At 44.0% G+C, this 20535-nt stretch overlaps 1 protein-coding gene across 4 annotated transcripts; it reads right to left on the bottom strand.

Moving 5' to 3' along the window:
• Positions 1 to 6006: 6006 nt before the first annotated feature.
• gata2a (GATA binding protein 2a) lies at positions 6007 to 19643 on the bottom strand. 4 transcript variants are annotated; one of them, XM_031752410.2, is made up of 6 exons: positions 18894 to 19643; positions 14220 to 14623; positions 12875 to 13450; positions 10022 to 10179; positions 7922 to 8047; positions 6007 to 7204 (listed from the first exon to the last, which is right to left on the bottom strand). In XM_031752410.2, the coding sequence occupies exons 2-6, from the start codon at positions 14446 to 14448 to the stop codon at positions 6905 to 6907; spliced, it is 1389 nt and encodes a 462-aa protein (XP_031608270.1). In that variant the 5' UTR covers positions 14449 to 14623; positions 18894 to 19643; the 3' UTR covers positions 6007 to 6904. The 4 variants fall into 4 exon arrangements, with proteins under 4 accessions (XP_031608270.1, XP_031608269.1, XP_031608271.1 ...); XM_031752409.2 differs by lacking the exon at positions 18894 to 19643 and adding an exon at positions 14870 to 15013; XM_031752411.2 differs by lacking the exon at positions 18894 to 19643 and adding an exon at positions 14870 to 15013 and having other exon boundaries at positions 10022 to 10167.
• Between the last annotated feature and the right edge of the window lie 892 nt (positions 19644 to 20535).

The following is a 20535-nucleotide window of genomic DNA, read 5'->3' as shown; positions in this document are numbered from 1 at the left end:
CTGGCATCGGCAGTGTTATGGTGCCAGGTCTGCGCACATCTCCTGTTCTGAAACTTGTTTGAAGTAAAACAGAAGTTGTGTAAGCAGATTTGTCTGTCCGGTACACAAAAGTTAAGGTTTCTTGTTGTAAAATAGTTCAAGGCTGTAGTCTTACTGACCTTACTTATTTGTTGCTTTCTTTTTTTTTTTTCTTAGTGCCAATTCACAATGACAGTCTTCTCAATGTGCTTTATAAAGTAAGGTAGATTCCCTTGAATATTAAACAGAGAATGCTGCTTGGTGAAGTGGCAGTGGTGAAGAGAAAGAACTCCTTTTTAACAGGAAGAGCTCTCCAGCAGACCCAGGTTCAACAAGGGCAGCCATCTCTTACAGCTACATAGAAGATGAAGGGAAAGCAAAAAGAAAAGTTCAAAGCATAGAGTAAAGAAATGCTATGGAAGAGACAAGACAAAAGTAAGTCATGGATAAATATAGTGACTGCAAAAACAGGTTTGTGATATCTAAATGTTAAAATCTGTCTAGAAACCAAAAGGTTTTCTTCTTTTATCTATGATTTGGATCTAAGAGCAGTCATCATGCAGTTTTTCCTATTAAAAATAAAACTCTGACCTCTCTCATTGATCACATTGTGCCTTTTTTAAAAATTTGTTTTTGCTGAATAAAAATGTCCTGTGTATGTTACCATGTCTTCTTATCTGTATTAACAAAGTCAGAGACACAACAAGATCTTTTCCTGGAGATAAACAGATAAATGTTGTCTAGGAATGCACACAACCGATGTAGTGTTTTCCGCATGAGCGACTGGACTCGCAAGAACGAAATGAGATCTGGATCCTGTGAAATTTAGCAGGAAGGTTTCTCTGGTGTACCAGCGCATTTATGCAAACTTGATTCGTGCTTTTAGTGGAAGCAGGTAATCTGGGAGAACCTGAATACCTCAGTGCATTAGGGGTAGCCATGCTTTGTTGCAAGGACAAGTTGGTCCATGAGAATTAAGGAGGCTTGAAATTAAATTCAGGGCAGCCACAGAGCAGCTCTGTCACTTAATCCACCTCACAAGCAACTATCGTTGGTCTACAATAGCGACTTGAACAGCTTGGGAGTCTGAGCTTGGCACATCAGGTCTCTGTGGGCTTCTACTGTCCTCCTGTTCTCTGTCTGGTCATCATTTTCCAGTGGGAGTGTCCAGAGGATCCATCCAGGGGTAGGCACCTGGGTCCTATCCGTTCACTCCTGGCTTTGTTCCAGGATGCCCTCAACTCCCCCACTCGTAGCTTTCTCCAGTTACCTGTGAATGAAAGCGAGAGGAGCGGGACCGGGGCTGGGAATGGTGTGGGACATTATATGGGTGCGGAAGAGGATGGCAGGTCCAGACGCCCACTCCCCTGAGCCCTCCGAGGTATTTGTACTGTACTTGCCCCCCAGTTTGTCAATGGGAGCCTGCAGATGAATGGGCTCATTTGTCCTCAGACAGTGGGGATGAATTTTGCCTGTTGGAGCAGGTGAGCAGGAGGGCCTTAGTGCAGCATAACACAGCATGAATGAGAACGTGAACACTACCTGTCCCAGGTGAACATCCTGAATGCTCCCTGTCCCAGGTGTGAGGAGGCTGACCTCGTTTTTCAGGGTGAGCTGAGGGAAGGGTGCTCTGCATGTCCACACCCTGCTTCCGACATGGACTTCTCAGCAGGTTACAGACAAATTACACAAAGGATGAACGCATCGGTACAAAAGAGTTCAACAGTTGGATGACTGATGCTAATTTATAAAGGTCTCAGGCTTAATCACTACAAACTTCCTGTGGTTAGGAGAGCTGGAAGGTGTAGGAATTTTTGTATCCGCTGTGTTTTAGCACGGAAGCAACTTCCCCAGAATAGGACAAATAATCATTGTAGAGTACGACGTGGGAAGCAGAAAAGAACTATAACTGTATGCATAATTCAGAAACGTCTCTCAGTATTAGAGCACCACTCCCAGAAACCTTTTCGTTAACCACAAACTATGACAGTAAGGTGGGTTTTCTTTCCCCCTTTCACTTTTCAAGTTTCATATTAACAAGCTATCCAAACTTACTGATGCTGACCAAAAAAATCATGAACTAGTCTCCTGGGGTTAAAACATATTACCTTTTTATTTATGCACTTGTTTTTTCTTTAACTCTTAGGCTGTAGGGCCTATTTGGAGTGATTCAAATGATGTAACATGATCTTGGGTAATCAAGAAATATATATTACATATAGAAGAGTTGTATGGTTGGCTCTCATGCCCTGATATAGTTTGTCCCGACCTCAAATAATTCAACAAATAGTGAACATTTTTCTAAAGTCAGTGGCAGAGTGATTTTTAGCATTAGGTACTCATACCACAAACTGAAAGCTGCCCTGAAGCATGAAGCTTTGCACGGAATTACTCTTAAATACTGTACAACCATGCACCCCTTGTAATCAATCTCTTTTTTCGCTGTCTCTGTCAGACCTCTGTGGTCTTAATTGGTCTTAATAGTACAACAGAAGTATTTCCTGTTTGAACTTCTCGCTTCCTGTTTTTCTTTTTTTTTTTTGCAGTGCTTTGAAAAAGTTGTGTCCTCAGTCAAGCTTGGTATGCAGCTGTCACTAGCTGGTGGCCTTGCAGTGCTCGGCCCGAAGGGGAAGAAAATAAAGCGTCAAGGGCCTTGAAGGTCATAAAAAAGCGAAAGATTACCCAAGATCAAAACACTTCTTCTGAATAATTTTCGACACATGGAGAGATCATTAGTGAGATTTGGTGTTCTAGCAGGTCAGGATGCGGTAGTTTCCTGTCAGCAGAGGTCATCGCTGATAATCTCCTGTCAGCTCTGGATCGCTCTCTGAGTGACAGCTATGACTGTCAGAGCCCCGCTCATCACATCATTGCTACGTGCTATACTTGATTAATTTTAGAAGAGTTGCTCGAGTGGCAAATGGTGTGTATCAGTAGAGGTTTCCATGAATAGTGTTCACCAGGTGCTTTACTGAACATACACACCTTTTTCCTGTCAGGCTCAGTCAGACGGGTATTTCTATGAATTTCTCTTGATCCGTGAAAAGAGGAAGTTCACGTGTCGGCCTCTTTATATAGCACAAACACTAACTTGATAACCATTACAGTTCAAACAGCTAAAAGCTCAGTTAATGCTTCATCATAGCGTGACTTAAGTTCTGTTTTCGCTCAAGCTCGACAAATGAACTATTTGGGGAACTTTATAGCGACCCAAGGCATGAATAAATGCCCTGTGTTTGGATTATCTAAATACTGTCCTGACTAGCAGTCTTAATATCCTTGTAGGGGTCTGAGGAAGGAGGGATGCTTTTTTAGCTAGGCCCAGGCAAAGGTCAACCCCCATTGCAACACACACGCATTGGGAGACCTGCATTTGAACTGCACTGCACTTCCTTTCATCTTCTACGTCTTTCTCTCCCTAACTCAACTTTGCGAGGGGATGGTCGGGATACCTTTTGATTCCGCTAATTCAATTTGATGGAAAAACAAATACGCTGGAGGAGTGGGAGACAAGAAGAGAGTGGGAGTAGTAGGGAAATGGAGTGGGGGGTGAAGAGGTGGTTAGTTATATGCGAGTGCAGGGGGGAATGAGTGGTGGTGGGGATGGTGGCGAGGGAGGTTGAGTACAAGCGGAAGAGCAGAGGGGAGAAGGAGAAGGAGGCAGGGAGTGGAGATGAGTTGAAACATCCAGTTCCAGGTTGAAGTCGTAAACCTCTCGGTGCTCTGATCTAGGTGGCCACCATGTTAAACCCCGCCAACGCATCTGAGATCTCTCCTCTTCATCTCCTCTATGGAATGCCACTCTGATAGGGAAGATAAGTAACATCCTATTTTACAGCTTTTTTTTTTTTTTGTCACATAATTCAGGATGTGAGTTAGAAGGAGATGTCTTCTTCAATGTAGCTGTTGGTTTAGTGAAACCTAGTGAGTAAAAAGGATACAAAACCCTCTTGTTGCAGAAACTGAATCAATTTAATGGAGTAGAAAATTGAGCAGGAGTGGCACACACAGACACCGAAATACTTCACCAAGAAGTAATTTCACGTGCAAGCGTGCGTGCCTTGTGCCTGCTACCCAATGCTACCTAACCCTTGTGAGGCATGTGAGTTAAAATGTAGGCCTGCTTCCTACAAATATGCACCCCAGGTTTATGATGCTTGGTCACACACCACACCGACCTTGTATGCATGTGCACTTGCATGTTCATGTCTGCATGTGTGCTTGCGAGCTGCTGGCCTGGCAGACTCTGGTATTATTTTTGGGAGAGCTTCTCCTTCCCTCTGGAGGGCCTCATTGAGGAGTGTTGGCTCTCTCCGTCTCCCTCTCTCAGTCCGGGAGTCCGGCCAAGCCCGGCCGAGCGGGCTCGCTGACTATAGCGGTGCACAACTTGCTGGAGTCGTGGCCCGTGCGAGGCCCAGCTCCAAAAACACTGTGCTACACACAGATGCTAGGCTGCTTGCTGGCAGTGGAGCGTTACATTTTCACTGGTGTTCAGCAAGTGGATCAAGATGATCCCACCCCCTCAGTGAAAACAGACATTCACATGCAGTCCTTCAGTGCTGTGTTCATGCATGTTGAGCCAGTCAGTGTTGGGAGTTTGCTACAATGTAGCATATGCTAACCCCAGAGCCTTCCAGCTTCACTGGATAACAACATGGCCTCTATATGTAAAGCCTGGATAAATATTATCTTCAATGTGAACTGATCAAGCCTCTGTAAAACCCCAGCAGATCAACCTCTGCAGCAGTCCAGCAGATGTGAAGAGGGTGGGGGGTTCAGGGAGGGGTAGTTGTCTGATTTCACCGTAGACCATTTAATCGGATGGTTTGTGCTGTGGGTGTGTGAGGGCATGCTGAACTCAGTGATGATGACCTCAAATTGGCCCTAATCGAGCAGGCTCATTAGCGGCTGGCTCTGTTCAAAGTTTCTCCAGCCCCTTTATTTTACTGTAATCGTCCAAATGGGAGGGAAGAAGCAGAACAACAAGCGCGGAGGGAAGAATAGAAGACAAACAGAAAATAATGAGCGAGCACGAAGAGGGAGAGTGAAAAAAAGATAAACAAAAGAGAAAGAAAAAGAGGAGGAGATGAGGGAGAAACAGAGCTGACGCCTGCTTCCTGGCAGCCTCAGCTGCGAGCACATCTGTGTGCGAAGGGTTCAAGCAGACCCCCATGTGTTTGCTCAGGTCGCCTGATTGCCTTTCCTTCCTCTTCTCTCTCCCACTAAAGACCCACTGTCCTTCCTCTCACTCCAATCACCCTGGCCAAGGCAGAGAGAGTGAGAGAGGGCTACTCCGACAGACGCGGGGAGCAAGAGCAGCTCCTGCTGAACTGAACTCATGACTCAGTATTTTTCACATGCAAATTCATCAAGAATTTGGCTGTTAGAGATTGTTAAAAAAAGAAAAGAAGAAGGAGACCTTGCATGGATTACTTGGTTAAATTAGGGTGTGAATTAGTGTGTGAGAGCATGTGGGTCTCTGCATATGTATGACTGTATGACTCGGGAGCCCTTGGCTGGAGCCTGCTGTCTGGGTACAATGGTCCAGCCCGGGGCTTTAACTCCACAAAGAGGCCTTCTCTTAACAACGAGCCATCACAGATAGAGGAGGAGCCTGACCAAAGCATTACCACGCTTAAGGGATCACAGAGCTTCCCTTGATACATCTGATATCACTTATGATTTTAATAATCAAGCAGTCTTCATTAAAAGGACTGTTCAGGCCATAATGTCTGTCTGTGTGCACAATACTGTGAAAACACTTCAGACACATGATGTGTTCTATCAAAGAGGTACATTATCGAACCCTAAACAAACAGAATCGCAATGAGAAATCCACCAACATAGCAGGAGTAGTTTAAAAACAAACTGGGCTCAGGTATAGAAGTTGTTGTTTTTTAAAGGCAAGGAGTGGTCACGCTGTTTTTCTTCTCTTTACTGCCCTTTGTCAGTTGGAATGTGTGCAGCGTATAAGGATAGAGACAGATCTTACTTCAGTATTAAACTTTATTTCCTTTTCTGTGTGAGATGGAAAAATGATAAAAACGTACAGCTCAGGGACTTTTTCATCTAAGACAGGTCAGTGTTTTCTTTACATAATAACCACGAAATTAAAATCAGACGTTTTCGTGTGTTGGACAAAAGCTTAAAGAGTGAAAATAAATTATCGTAGCAATAATTATAACAATATAACAACAATAATAGCAATTAAGCATTTATAAACACTCTATTTACTGCGGGGGTTTTTTTTGTTTTTTTTTTGCTTTGTTTTCATAAAACTCTGTTATCAAAAACAGGTGGTGTGTACAATCCAGCATGTTAGAGGGGCACTGGTTTTGGGGTGTACTGTTGGTTGGGTCTGACTGGTCGGTAACAGGGGCGCATGACTTCTGCGGCAGTCTGAAGACTTCCAGCACTGAGGAGCAGTCGTGAACGACAGCCTGGGGACGGACAGGGCGCGTGTGTCTCTGTATATAATGAGATGGTCGTGAGGTGAAAACAGCGGTTCTTTTTAAGACCTCTCATGAGTCTCCTGTTGCAGGATCAAGGAGAGGTGGGTACCAAAGTGACTTAGTAAAAAATAAGCAAAAAAAGAATGACAAACATCTCCAATCCTGCTAGCTCCTGTCACCCAAGGCCTAACAGACCCCTCCTCACATTAGCTCTTCACAGAGTCCACTTAAGTCTCGCTCTCCGCAGCGGCTCATCAGTGAAGTCAGGCGTGACGCAGCCTTAAGTCATCAAGTCCGACTGAAAGTCTTTTCCCTACAACCACTGTACACAAAACAAGGCTGCTCAGCTGTCGGCATGACTCGGGAGGCCATTTAGTGTTTATGGCGATGTGATGACTCCTACAGGCGAAGGGGGCTCTGGGTCTGAAAAGGCCTCAGTGAGGCTCAGCCCAGACCGGCGAGCGATTGGAGTGGTGGGGGTGACCGAATGAAGGGTGAATGGGCGTGGGTGTAGGCAGCATGTGTCCCGAGTGGCTGAAGGGGGGCAGGTGACCCATGTGGGTCATGTGACTGGCGAGGCCGGGCGCACCACCAAAGGGAGAGGCCTTGTCCTGCATGCATTTGGAGAGCTCGTCAAAGCCATCCCCTGATCGTTTGTTCCTCTTGGACTTGCTGGACATCTTGCGGTTGCGTGTCTGGATGCCTTCTTTCTTCATGGTCAGAGGTCTGTTGACCTGTGAAGAGCAGAAGAGCGGCACATTAGCTCAGGCGTGGCGAACAAAAGCACCACTGACAGTGTGAATACAGCATTGTAGACATTTAGGTTCAGGTTACTGTCACAGCTCCTTTACAGCCTCTTTATTTTAAATCTTAGCAGAAATATGTCACATGTTGCAATGACTTTTTTTATTTTTACTATCCCAATAGCCTTTTATGAATAACCTCAGTGTTATTCATAAAAGGCTATAAATAATGAGCAGCTGTTTTGCATATATAGCTCCATTATAAGGCGAGTCAGGGGCGTGTGTTTTTTTTTAATCTTTTGTTTAATTGTCCAAACCAAACAGAACCACAGTGGTCATTAATGAATACACGGGGATGAGGACCAGGCTGGCCTCTGAAAGGAGCAGCCAGCAGACAAATCCTCATCAGTGTAACCGACGCCGTTACACTGAATGACAGTCCCACCCGGCAGCCTCTCCGGGGAGTAACGCCCCCCATTGAAACAACGATGGTTTAATAAAAAAGCCGCCCGGTGGGTTCTGCTCGACAGGGTGAGCAGGCTTTGCCTCCGCACTCTCACTTTCTCTGCTCCTAAATCGATAGGAGCTGTCCGCCCACTTAACCAGTTAAGGACCAGCAGCCCTCCCCTCCTCCTTCCATCCCAAACCCCACACTCATTTTTCTTTTTTTCTTTTTCTTTTTACCACCCCCCTCCTGAAGCTACTTACATTGTGCAGTTTAAAGTAAAGGCCGCAGGCGTTGCACACCGGATCTCCGTTCCCGTTGCGCCTCCAAAGGGTGGTGGTGGTGGTCTGGCAGTTTGCACAGCAGGTGCCTGCACGTCTAGCAGCGGACTGAAGGAAGCAGAGAAAATGCATCATAAATACTAAACCCGTTCACTTGTGGAAGGAAGGTCAGCGCAGGCGCATCACAGCAGATATCGTTTCTGAACCATCAGCAGCAGCAGCATCATTTAGATTAAACAGTTGTTGTGCCAAAAAGTGATTGTGACACCCCATTCCAGAAAATGTGCGACACGACGGGAAAGTTAATGGGAGGTTTTTCTTAAACTTCTTAAACGGCGGCACGTGAGGTCCCATCTCTGACCGCACAAGTATGTGCAGACAAGCATCAAAAGAAGCGACACACAGACTGGAGAAATGACTTAACTTCTCTATTGAATCAATTGCATGTATGTCGACCGCTACAACCATGATCAAATTTTGTAATTTGTGCAATAAGACATGGAGCCATTTTTTTTTCTTTTTCTCCCCCCCCCGCAGATGTCTCTCACGCTACTCTACAGGCCCGCTAGTAATTTTATTTAATGATAAGTATGCTATTAATGGAGGTCTTGCGTAAACTCCGCATTTTATCACGATCCAAGAAAAAAAAAAATGGGCCGCGAGTCGTGTGAGACACGGTGTCCTGCCTGACAATATGCCACTGTGCCCATTACAGATCGATTCTTCACACATAATAAAAAGCATTAGTTTCACATGCGAGGAGCCTCCGGTTCCGTGCCGTGCGTGCAGCATTCAGGTTAGTCTTTTAATTCATTTCAGGTGGAGTGGTTGCTGTTTACCTGGAGAGCAGCAGCAGCAACAACAACCCAGGTCATTTTCATACGGGGTAAATAAATCATAATTTAAAAAAAAAAATGCAAAGCGGCTGTGCATTAAGCCTAGCACTGCCCACCGATAATGACAAACAAGAGAACAACATAAATCCATTTATTTTCCAGTCCCCGCCCCTCGCGGTCTGTCTCTTCACACATAAGCGGCTCCTCCAGTGTTGTGATAATCTCTTTATAGTATATGTCAGTCTAGCCATAGAGAATGCAGCGCGCTGGTTGAAGGCGGAAACAGCCGGGAGCCTGACTTCCTTATCTGGGCCGGCCAGATATCCGGATAGGAAACAACTGGATGCCCCTTTGAACACAACTCTGAAAAACACTTGAGCTGAAAATGCAAAAGCTACAGCCACATGGGCCGACCCAGTGGAAAATGTAATGGACTTTTTTTTTTCTTTTACGAGTAGGAACGACGTGGAAATCGTCAAGGAACAACACGAAAAACGATCATTTCAAAAACGAGTTTTAGTGTTTCAGAAAAAAATGCGGTGGAATTTTTAGAATTTAGCAGAAAGTGTTAATGAAGACCATCAGAGCCATCATAATGAGGGTGTGTGAACGAAGTCAAAGGTTACGCAGCTCAAAACAATTTATTAGTTTAGACCTTATTTTTTAATACCTTAATTAATATAAATCGACACATTATTATTATTATTATTATTATTATTATTATTATTATTATTATCATTATTACGCAAGCATTTTGGTTAAAAATTATACCTATAAAATATTTTAACAAAATATATATAAAGCATACTAGATAGATAGATAGATAGATAGATAGATAGATAGATAGATAGATAGATAGATAGATAGATAGATAGATAGATAGTCCAGTTTTAGCAGGTTTATTGTGAATAAAGACTGAGCAGCCCTGTAACATGGCACAACCACCTCTCTGTCCTTGCTGCCTTTCATTTACTCAAGCATGGTGTTAACTAAAGCAGCATGGGCATTGGTATCAGTAACAGTATCAGAAGTACCAGCAATAATGATAGCAGGAACAATGGCAATAGTAGCAGTATTGTAACAGGCCATGAAGGCGGATCATCGGGGGGTGAGAGGGACAAACAATTCCAGGAAGATCATAGGGAAAATATAACTTTCCTGGAATTGTGCTGCCGGCATCTGCTTTGTGCTCATATTTGGGTGCCTTCTCTCAGAGTGAGGGGATGGAGCGAGAAGTAGGACTCACCAGTCTCCGTTTGGGCTTGATAAGTGGTCGGTTCTGGCCGTTCATCTTGTGGTACAGTCCGCAGGCGTTGCACAGGTAGTGGCCGGTACCGTCCCGCCGCCACAGCGGGGTGGATGTGGCACCACAGTTTACACATTCACGGCCCTCTGCATATAGTTCAAGAGGAAGAGACAAAAGGAAATTTTATATAATTAAAAAGTTCCACCCTCTTTGTGGAGCAGCATATAGCAGCTGTGTAGCACAACCTGGTCAGGTAGTTATAGTAGAGTTATAGTAGAGTGGTGCATGACCTCAGATGGCCTTGTAATATGAAGTCAAAAATTGGGGTAGTGACAAATGTCCATATGAGTGTGCAGGTGTACCAAGTGTGCACGGCTGCCCAGGACACAGACACCTCTATGTAAACTGATCCGGAGTGGGGAGGCCAGAGACAGCCAGAACATGTCCAGAGGTGTCCAACAAGAAGAGTGAGACACACCATCAAATTAAGCCTACATTATTGATCAGCTTAGTGCGCACCCACGAGAGGAAAGTAAGTGTGTGTTGGTGGTATTAAATGTGTCGGAAAGTGTTTGATGAAAAGCTGATTGGTGTCAGAAAAAGCAGTGAGACAGCATTGTATCAGCACAAGTTGTAATATAGTTTCTATCATTCTTGGTGACTGGATCAATACTCAGTGTCCTGTGTGTGTGCATTCTCTTTTGTACAAAAAGCTGCTTAAAAAAAACAAACTATTCCCACAAGTTTTTCTCCCCCCATTCAGGTTTGACTTCAAACAGCCTGTTGCTAAACCAACAGCTCATTTAATTCAAGTGTTCCCCTCTCCCTAGAGCATCACCTCATTATTTCTGTTATAATGCCAGCGACACCCAAAGTCCCACCCTTGCACCACAATGGGATCTGACCTGAGCAAAAAGGGGAAAAAAAGGCTAGGTTCCTTTTGAAATGCATCTCTTGTGTTTTCGTACCTCCCTTCTCTTCCCCTTAAAGAATTTCACAAGTCGAGCGACCACACAGAAGCAGTCTCATTAATATGCTTTACATATTCGCCCACAATGACTTACAACTTTTTGCCTTGCACAATGCTCAGTGTTGAAATACGAAAAACAAATGGGAAGGCGAAACAGCTCGGTGCATAAGGTGAGCTGCACGAGGGGAAGGAGCTGTGGGTTTGAGGGCCAGTTCAACAGGAAGCGGTACCGTGAGGTATTCGTGCTGACAGAGAAAATGTCATTGTGGCATTTTGTCCAACAATCAATCACAATTACTGGCACTGGACATTGACTTTGATAGATAAGAGCCTTTTTTTTTTTTTCTAACGTCGTGGCAGATATGTTTGTGTTGCTGATTCAGGCACGGTCTGGCCAGGCTCTTTTAAATGTCACAGTATAACATTTCTCCACCACAACAGCTCATATTCGCTCAGGATTATCAGGCACCGAGCATTCCCCAGGTGTGTTAAAAAGCACGGTGACAAAGGATGACAATGCAGATAATTGCAAAGCTACATTCGGAACAATTTGTTAACACACTGCGTTTTTTGTTATTTCACGTCCATTCTTTCTTTTGTCCAGTAACTCAGTGTACCACAGCTGGAACAATGTAGGGAAATTACACACTCATTAAGTAGACTGAGTTGTTTTTTCAAATGTCTGCCCATTAGTGTCAGGCATAAAGTCTAAGTATCCCCCCTTAAATTTGACTCCCAGCACATGCAGCATATTGAATCAAGTTCCTGTCCAGACAGTCAGAAAATATGCTGCTTTATTATGAACATTTTAATGTCTTTAAAATTAAGGGGAAATGGGAAACTGCTTGAGTTCTTTTTTTAAATTCATGGTTGCTCATTGCGCCAGAATGCACTCTCATCTTCACAGAGAATCAGATCTGCTGTGAACTTGCTCGCCCCTCCACTTCATGTCAGCGCAGTGGGCCAAGGCCGTGCTTAAAAACACAAACAGCAGGGCTCTGTCGCCTGTGCTTTGTTAGTGCTGGGGAGAGCGGTGGGCGGGGTGGAGGTCGTGATTTGTTCACTTGGAGGTATACAGGATATGGCAGGAGCCAGGGCGTCGTGACTCCCTCGTTTTTTAAGCGCAATAAAAGCCACATTTAAAAGAAAACAAGCCTATGGCACGAACATGTACCTGCCTGAGCACCGCTGATGGTGTGGAGTCTGAATGTAAAATTAGTGTGTAAAAAATGTCAGTGTTGGACTTTTTTCTCTCTGCTCAAAAAGCAGCTGAATTATTTCACTTATTTTTAAAAACCTATACTTAACCAGTTTATATGGATCGTTCAGTTGTTATCTATACGTAAAACCATATACACATATATATATGAGTAACCAGTCAGCCCCAAAAATTATATAATCCCACTTTCGTTCTCTATTTTTTGCTAATTCGCCTCGATTAGACTGACATTTTAAGTGAATGAATCACACAAGTATGAAAAAAAGTGTAATGGGACAAATAAGACTTGACGGTGTCCGATGTGGAAATTATCGCTCTTTTTTTTCCGTATAAGCAACTCACTGGAGCAACAAGTCTGAGCCTCGAAGTTTACATAATACAAGCATTAAGAAATTGATAAATGCAGTTACTAGGAATAAATGAAAGAGAAAATAAAAGAATAAAATGATGCTCACACCATAGTGGAAATACTAATATCACCTTTACATGGAGACAAATGAAATATTCATCAACCGATGATTGGTTGTGTAAACTAACCTATATTGCGCAACGCTTCACCGCTCAGCTGAATAAACCATAACCATTTAATTAGGCCTTATCGATTTGATCTGCCATCTGATGAGAGAAAGGGGGGAGGGGGGCTCAAAACACACGTGAGACTCACCTGAGCTCGATCTGGCTTTGCTTTTGCATTTGGGCGTAAAACTGGACGAGGACCCGCCGAGCAGGCTGCCGGGGTGGAAGAGACTGCCGCCGTATTCGTGAGGTGTAGGGAGAGAGTAGGCCGGGTAGGTTGGGATAGGGTGATGCGTGGCTGGGGCCTGGCTGTTCATCGAGGCCAGGCCGCTGCGGAGCGGACTACAGCTCTCCATTTTCATGCCGTCCGTCAGCGGCACTTGGTATTTTATCGACTCCTTCTCGTCCATCCTAGTTGAGGTGGAGGTCGGAGAGGTAGGGCCGGGGTCCGGGGACACGTCTTTGGGAGGGGTTGGGGGGAAACTGTACAGGTGCGGGCTGGAATGCGACGCTGGAGTGAGCGAAGATACCGGAGCGGTGCCGGTGCTGCTACTGCAGGGGTAGCCGGAGCCGGCTGGGTGAAGGCCGGGTTTGCTGAAGTGGCTGACCGCCCATGCGTTGTGGTGGTGTGCAGCAGACAGTGCTGCTTTCCCGGGGTCCAGCCAGGGAATACCGGGGCTGTGGATGAGGTGTGGCCGGCAGACCTGGTTCCCAGTGAGGCGAGCTGAAAACCATAACAGTCTATTTAATATGGCTGTATTTTGCTTTAATTTCTCAGTAATTCATAAGTCTTGTCATTAGTTTGCAACTCAGTTAAAAAAAAATCTTACCTGTTAAATTCCCTGAATTTCTCAAATCCGACATTTAGCTCCAGATGTAGATAAAAAATTCGTAGTTGATTTAAAATAATAGATTTTTTTTTTTTTTAAATCGAAATTAAGTAACCTCTCTACAAATAGTTTCCATTAAATGAAAGCAGCCGACATAGCATTATTGAAGCCTACAAAAGTGTTAAATAAACAGAGCTCCTTGTCTGAGCATTATCTTTTCGTCCGCAGCAGCTCTCGGACTAAAGGTTGTTATTAGTAAATTTGCGCTTTTTATTTTATATCCGGGAAGTGCCTCTCTCCCTCCAGAAACTCCTGCCCCAACAGAGAGGGGTTAAGTGACATACTTCCCTTTCCTCTTGCTGTCATTTGTTAGAAATTCCTTTTATGTTGGTGAATTGACCCAGGAAAGTCAAGAAAGACTTTTTCTAACTAATTGCTGCACAGGTTTTTGTTGTTAGGCTGGTAATAAGCCTTTTTACACACAAAAATCATTAGCCTTTAATATCACACACACATTAAAATTATGGTATTATACGACTCTTTTAAAACATGGATATATAAATGGAATATTTTTTTAAATACAATTTTATTTATATTATATTTTCAGACATCTTATCTTATCTGGCCTCACACTTGGTTGTCGTAAACTTGAGCGCATCTTACCGTGTGCTTGGCTGTAGGTGACCCTTGCTCGGGAGTTGGTGTAGTAGGGGTTCCCTTGAGAGTCCAAGTGGTTCAGAAACATATCAACCTCGTCCTGCGGCAGTAAAGGCGCCATGGGCTCCATGTAGTTGTGGCTCAGGCTGTGGTGGTGAGAGTCCGGGTGCTGACCGTTCAGCACAGCATGATGGTGCGCCATCCACCGAGACTGATCTGCCGCTGCGACCTCCATGTCTGAGCTGACAGTCTCTCTTTTTTCCCTCTCCCCTTGAATGCCTCTCTGTTTAGGCTGTATTTGCCTCCAAGTGGAAGTCGATTCCTCCTTAAAATATAGTTCCTGAACTGTGATTTACAGCAGAAATAGAATCCTTAAATAACTCGCTCTCCCTCCTTCTCCTCTGGGATACCTGCAAAGAGACGAAAGCAACATATTAGTTTAACAACACGTCTCTTCTTCCATGCAAAATCGAAGCATCCTTCGTTACTTTTATCTAATTATAGCGGATGACACGTGAAGTAAACTTTGCACATGCAATTTAGGGTTCCTGCCATTACAAGTCGGGGGAAAAAACAAAGTACATCGCTGTCTCCAAGTCGAAGCAACGTATCCTGTATCCGCTTAAAGAAAACACTTAAATGTCTCATCTGGATACCTGTTGCAGTTGTGATCAGCTGATGGCATACAGAGCCCTGGATGTGTAAACCTCTTGATCCTTGCAGTGCTCAGGCGCATTAATGAGATGTGGGGCAGACTGCTGCGGCTGGCGCCAGTAAATTCCCATATCAAGCCACGTGGGGCGGGGCGTCGGTCTGGACCAATCATAGTGGGCACTGCCGCAATTGGCTAACTGCATCCCTGCTCTCCTTCTTTCAATTTTCATTTTCCTGCACCGAAAAACTAAAAGACTTATCAATCAGCAGTGTAATTTCTCGGGGATCTTTTTTTTTCGCTCATGAAGTTCAAACGAAATGAGCAATCGACCTCTGATAATCTGCCTTTTTAGCGACGGGCTGAAGACAGAGCCTAACAATGTATGAAATTTACACCATATATATGGCCTAATGTTAGCTTTTTACAACGTACCCATGCAGGCATAGCTCCCCTTGCTCTCTATAAACCCATTTACAAAATATCCTTAAACTTTTCTTTTTTTTAAATACTTGTGGGTGATGTTTAAAATTCGCACCCACTTGCAAATGTCTTTTCTTTTTGTGCCACAGTTGACTGCTTAAAGCTGCATAGCAATCCTTATTACTAGCAATAAGCGTAAGTGTTTTGGTTGTTGTCTGCCCTATGTAAATACAAACAGCAATTTCAGCACCTCTTAAACCAACAGAGGAGGAGTCGATTTATGACCCCGAATTGCCCCCCTCCCATTGTTGAGAGCGCCTAATTGTCTTTAATTAGTATCACGACATTCCTTTTGTGAAAACAGTGGTTTTTGTCTCGGGGGCAGAGCAATCAAAACATAGTTTGCATTTCTAATGACGCCCGTTGATAATTTGGCCAGACAAAAGGGGATGGGCGCAAGGCCTCACGTTGCACGTAGGTAGGGTACGAAAAGCCAGTGAGTGACTGTCAGAGCGTCTCCCAACGCGCTCATTCACAAACTGCCCACAAAAACAAAAATGAAAGCTGGCGGGGTATTTAATGTTTAGACAAAAAGGTAAAAAGGGGCTTCCGTCCAATTATATTTTTTCTTGTATTTATTTATATCTTTGTTTATTGAAAGCGTGCGTAAAATGAGCAGCACATGCGCTGTTATTTGTGCGCAAGTAGATCTACGTGCACTGCCGCTGCGTTTGTGTGATTGACAAGGAGTAATTGGAAGGTGCCCTGAGCAGACTGGCCGCCACGCCGACGCCGGGATCCAACGTCACAAAATCTAACTAGGAGTTGAGCAGTGTGGGTGAGGGCCTGCGGGGGGTTGCCGGGTAGCCACGTGAGACCTTCTGATACCTGTGCAAATTCTTCAGGTAAAAGAGCCGTCATAAGTCATGATGACACGGTGCAGGTCATTTAGGCGATAATCACGTTTGATGTCATACCTGCGGTATAACTGCGCGCCTGTGTATGTGTGTGTGTGTGTGTGTGTCAGTCATCAGTCATTAAATCTCGGGCATGTTGCCAGAGGCAGCGAGTTGATGAGCTCAGCCCTTTGAGCTTGTCAACTCCTAAAATCAACAAATTAGAACATGTGTGGCAGCAGAGGCCCAGCGACTCCAATAACTGACATTCCAGTGGAAAAAAAGCCACAGTTGCCAGGTGGAGTGAAGTCTACCTTAATATGCTTATTAATTGTCACTGACAAATATTGTGTTGTAATTTACACTGCATCAATCAACAATACTGCACCAATTACGCACAATTTAATGCTGCACAGTAATTGCTGTCACACGTTTGAACCCTGAGCAACAAGGACTCCCTCTGTTTGAGCCTCAGTGAGTATGCAGCGATGCTCTTGATCTTGTAGCCATCAGTGAAAGGACACTGCACACTGTGGCTCAGACTGGCCGGTCTGTGTTGCATTCTGGCTGTGTTAACCACTGGGAGAGTGGGTCAGGCTCAGAATAGCTGCTGTAGTATTCCCATTGTTGTTTGCATGTTTGCCAAATGGATTACTCAGCAGGATTTAGCCCCTCTGTAATTTATACCTTCATTAATCCCATTTGTATCTTTGCTGGAACAAAAAGATGGGAGAGGGTGATGGAGGGTTAGTGGGAGAGGATGGGGGGTGGGGGAGTTTCTGTTGCCTTTTCCCCTCTGTCTTTCTCAAGGACACAGCAGTATTGTTTCACCCGGCGATGCTATCCAAAGAGCGGAGAACGCGTCCCCTCGCACAACGCCTCCTGAGCTGGGCGAGAACTGTGTGCAACAACTGTATCGCCGTGCAGCCACAGTGGCTAATGAACAACAAGATTATCATTCCGATCCATGCTGTTATTAAATGGGATTGGCTTTATCTACCTGTTTGTTCCCATTGGGCACGGTCATCCATCATTATCCAGAGTGGAGGTGTGTGACTGTGTGCCCAACTATGTGTGTGTGTGTGTGTATGTTTTTTTGGGGGGTGGAGGGTGTGAAGAGCCACTGTGGGGCTTGTGAAGATAAGCAGAGCCAGAGAGAAGAGAATGACACAAACCAGCTGAAGCATTATTGTCCCCTTTACTCACGGCTAATTAGATCGAGCCAGGGCACAGGGTGGGTGGGGGGCTTTATAGACACAAGCACCCACCATATAACTGCTGATAGAGGGGGCCTAAGAGCAGCACAGTCTCCCATTTACGTCGTTTCGGAATCAAAATAATAACATTTCAGAAAAAGCGGGTAGGACATTAACATGGACTGCACACACTCAACAAAAAGTGATTACGGACCACAAGATGAACCTAGTTTTACAGTCAAAACCACGTATTGGAGCTATAAATAGAAAAAAACCCACATTTGGACCTCTTACAGCATTTACTCACAACTCCATCTTCATGCCACTGTTCTTTGCTGTAATCAGTTTAATTCAATTCACAGCTTTATTTATACAGCCCCCAAATCATAACAACAGTTGCCTTTATATTGCAAGGGAGAGACTCCGCAGTAACACAGAGAAAAGCCTCCATGAGCAAACACTTGGTGACAGTGGGAAGGAAAACCCCCTTTGTATCGTCACACACAATCACACCATGCCTCTTAAATCATGCACACATAAAGCAGACCCAGCAGCACAGGTAAGAGAGGATGAAAGAAAAAGAAAGGTGCTCCTGCGTGCCGGCGGAGACCCCCCAGCCCTCCCCCTGTCTCAGCTCCGCCAGTGTAGTGATGTGATTGCTCCTTCTACTGATCAAAGAGGGTTACTCGAGTCATTATGCGTTTTAAAGCGTGACAATTGAATACCTTTGTCGTCACTAATATCTCGCTGATGATACACTAAACAATTTAGTGATCGAGTTTTTTTTTTTTTTTTTTTTTTTTTGGACCAGAACTCCTTGCCCACGGCAACACGAAAAGTGAGCCACATTAAAAGGATTATGCGCACGGATTAATTCGTCGATAGATATATATATATATATATATATATATATATATATATATATATATATATATATATATATATATATATATATTATTGATTGATTTATTTTAAAGAAGCTATGGCACACATACATCCGTTCTGTTAACCCGGACTTAATCTTGAACTTTTTTTATCGATCATTCGGGAAAAATAAGCGGTGCTGTAGAAATTAAAAGAAAAACAGAGCGCGCTTCCAGTGAATATGAATAATAATGATGAATAATAATATGAATAATGAATGATAAAATACATTACAACGTATGACTGCATCAAACAAATATAGAAAAATAATGTCACTGTACCGCTTTAGAGATGTTGCGGAGGGTTATATTTGGCCTAATATCCAAATATCTGTGACAGCGGGGATGTAGAATTATAAATAAAGAGTTCATAAAGAGTGCACGTGCGATCAGTGTACTTTATTCCTCGATAGCCATGAAAATATAGCACAAGCAACCGTTTTTCTTTTTTATGCTGAGCCTGTAGCAATTATTATTACCAGTACCTTACCTTGAATAGCCTCACATATAATTACAAAATATCAAATAAAATAAAATCATAAATAATATTTTAAAGTTCAGATAGTTTAAAAACGCAGTAACTGACTTACCTCCACCAGTCTTGAACAACAGACAAAGTCAAACCGGAGAAAGTGGAACCATCTGATTCACTGCGCAGCTTCGCGTCTTCTCTGCCCTCCCCTCCTTCTCCTCCTCCTCCAAAATAAATGACAACACTAATAATAACGGTGCAAAATTAACGACCAAATCGAAGAGGTGTCCAGATCTGCCCCGTTTTTATGATGCTGTCGAGACTAAATGGAAAACCCGGTGGCCTGATGGTCGCTCTGTGTGCTCTGTGTCGTCACCGAGCGGAGAGCGGTGAGTGTCTGCGCGCAGTATCCCCCCTCTACTCTCGCTCTGTCCAAACCTCTGTGAATATGAGCACAAAAAAAAATGAAGAAGAAAAAAAAAACTTGTGTGCCTGTGTGAGAGGCTGCGGGCACACAGCAACGTAATGGCACGTCAGCCAGCAGCGTGTCTTCCGGGTCCTGGTTAAATACAAAAAACTGGCAGCGGTACCTGTTCCCGAGAGGTTCTCAACATACTTTAGGATAGCTTGTCCCTCACAAGCTTTTCAGCATTTCATCCTTTTGTTTTTAAAATGTATATCAACGTTCCTCAAGGTCACTGTGAGCTCTGCCCTGACAGACTGATGTGCTGCTTACCTGAGCCTGACTTGCTTTTAAGCTTACTTTGGTGTAATTTGTGGAGTTAACGTAAGGTTTACATACATGCAGGGAAATAAAGAACTGCGCGAGATGTTGGAGTCACCAAGGGAGCGAGCAGAGTCCCCGGACCCAACATGTCCCAGCTGCATAATGCGCAGTCATTATGATTAATTTGGGGCTGAACCTGAGGCTTGTGACCGGGAAAGAGAGAGAGAGAGAGAGAAAGAGAGATTGAGGGGGTGGGGGGGTTGAACCTAGAAATTGCATAGCTGGGAAATGCACGGTGCTATTTCTAAAGCTTTCCTTGCTCAACAATTAAAGTCCAAAAGCTACTTTTTAGTGATAATAAATGTTCTCTCTTCTTTACTTGTTTTTTTTTTGTTGTTGTTGTTGGTTTTTTTTTGCGTTTTTTGTAACAACTCGGATAGACCGAAAGCCTCTGTCCTAATTGACTTACCGAGATATTTTTTTTCATGATCCCCCCAACACTGAGCTAAACATGTTAAAAAAGAAAGAAAAATACCCATCCCTCTCTCTCCACCCGGTCTTTTTTTTTTTTTGTTTGTGTTGTGTGTGTTTGGGGGGGGGTGTTATATCCCACACAGCAACAACAACTTTGTAAAACATGCAAAGCCTCTAAAATCTCTTGCACGCGACCTGGGCTCGTGCGTTGTGCCGAAGCCAGGCAGGTGCAAGGGGCGCGAGGACCTCTGCATCTCGGGGCCCGTGCTCCCCAGAGTGCGCACACACACACATACACACATGCAACAAAAAGGGAAGAGAAAAGAAAAGAAAATGTGAGGTCTGACTGAATTGGTAAACATTTGTTTTAATGTTTGGACTCGTCACAGCAAAAAGCTTGGAGGCACGAATAATAGAAGCATATAGGTTAACATAAGCACTTCATACTTTCTCAGTATTATTTGGACTCTTAACAGTCTAAAAGTATAAGGTTTTGCGGATTTGAAATAAAAGCTTTCTTTTTTTGTTTTATTTGTTTTTAATATTTTAAATCTGAAAA

Source organism: Oreochromis aureus, linkage group 5 (genome assembly GCF_013358895.1).
Source record: "Oreochromis aureus strain Israel breed Guangdong linkage group 5, ZZ_aureus, whole genome shotgun sequence".
NCBI classification, from domain to species: domain Eukaryota; kingdom Metazoa; phylum Chordata; class Actinopteri; order Cichliformes; family Cichlidae; genus Oreochromis; species Oreochromis aureus.
This window is presented reverse-complemented; position numbering and strand designations above follow the sequence as displayed.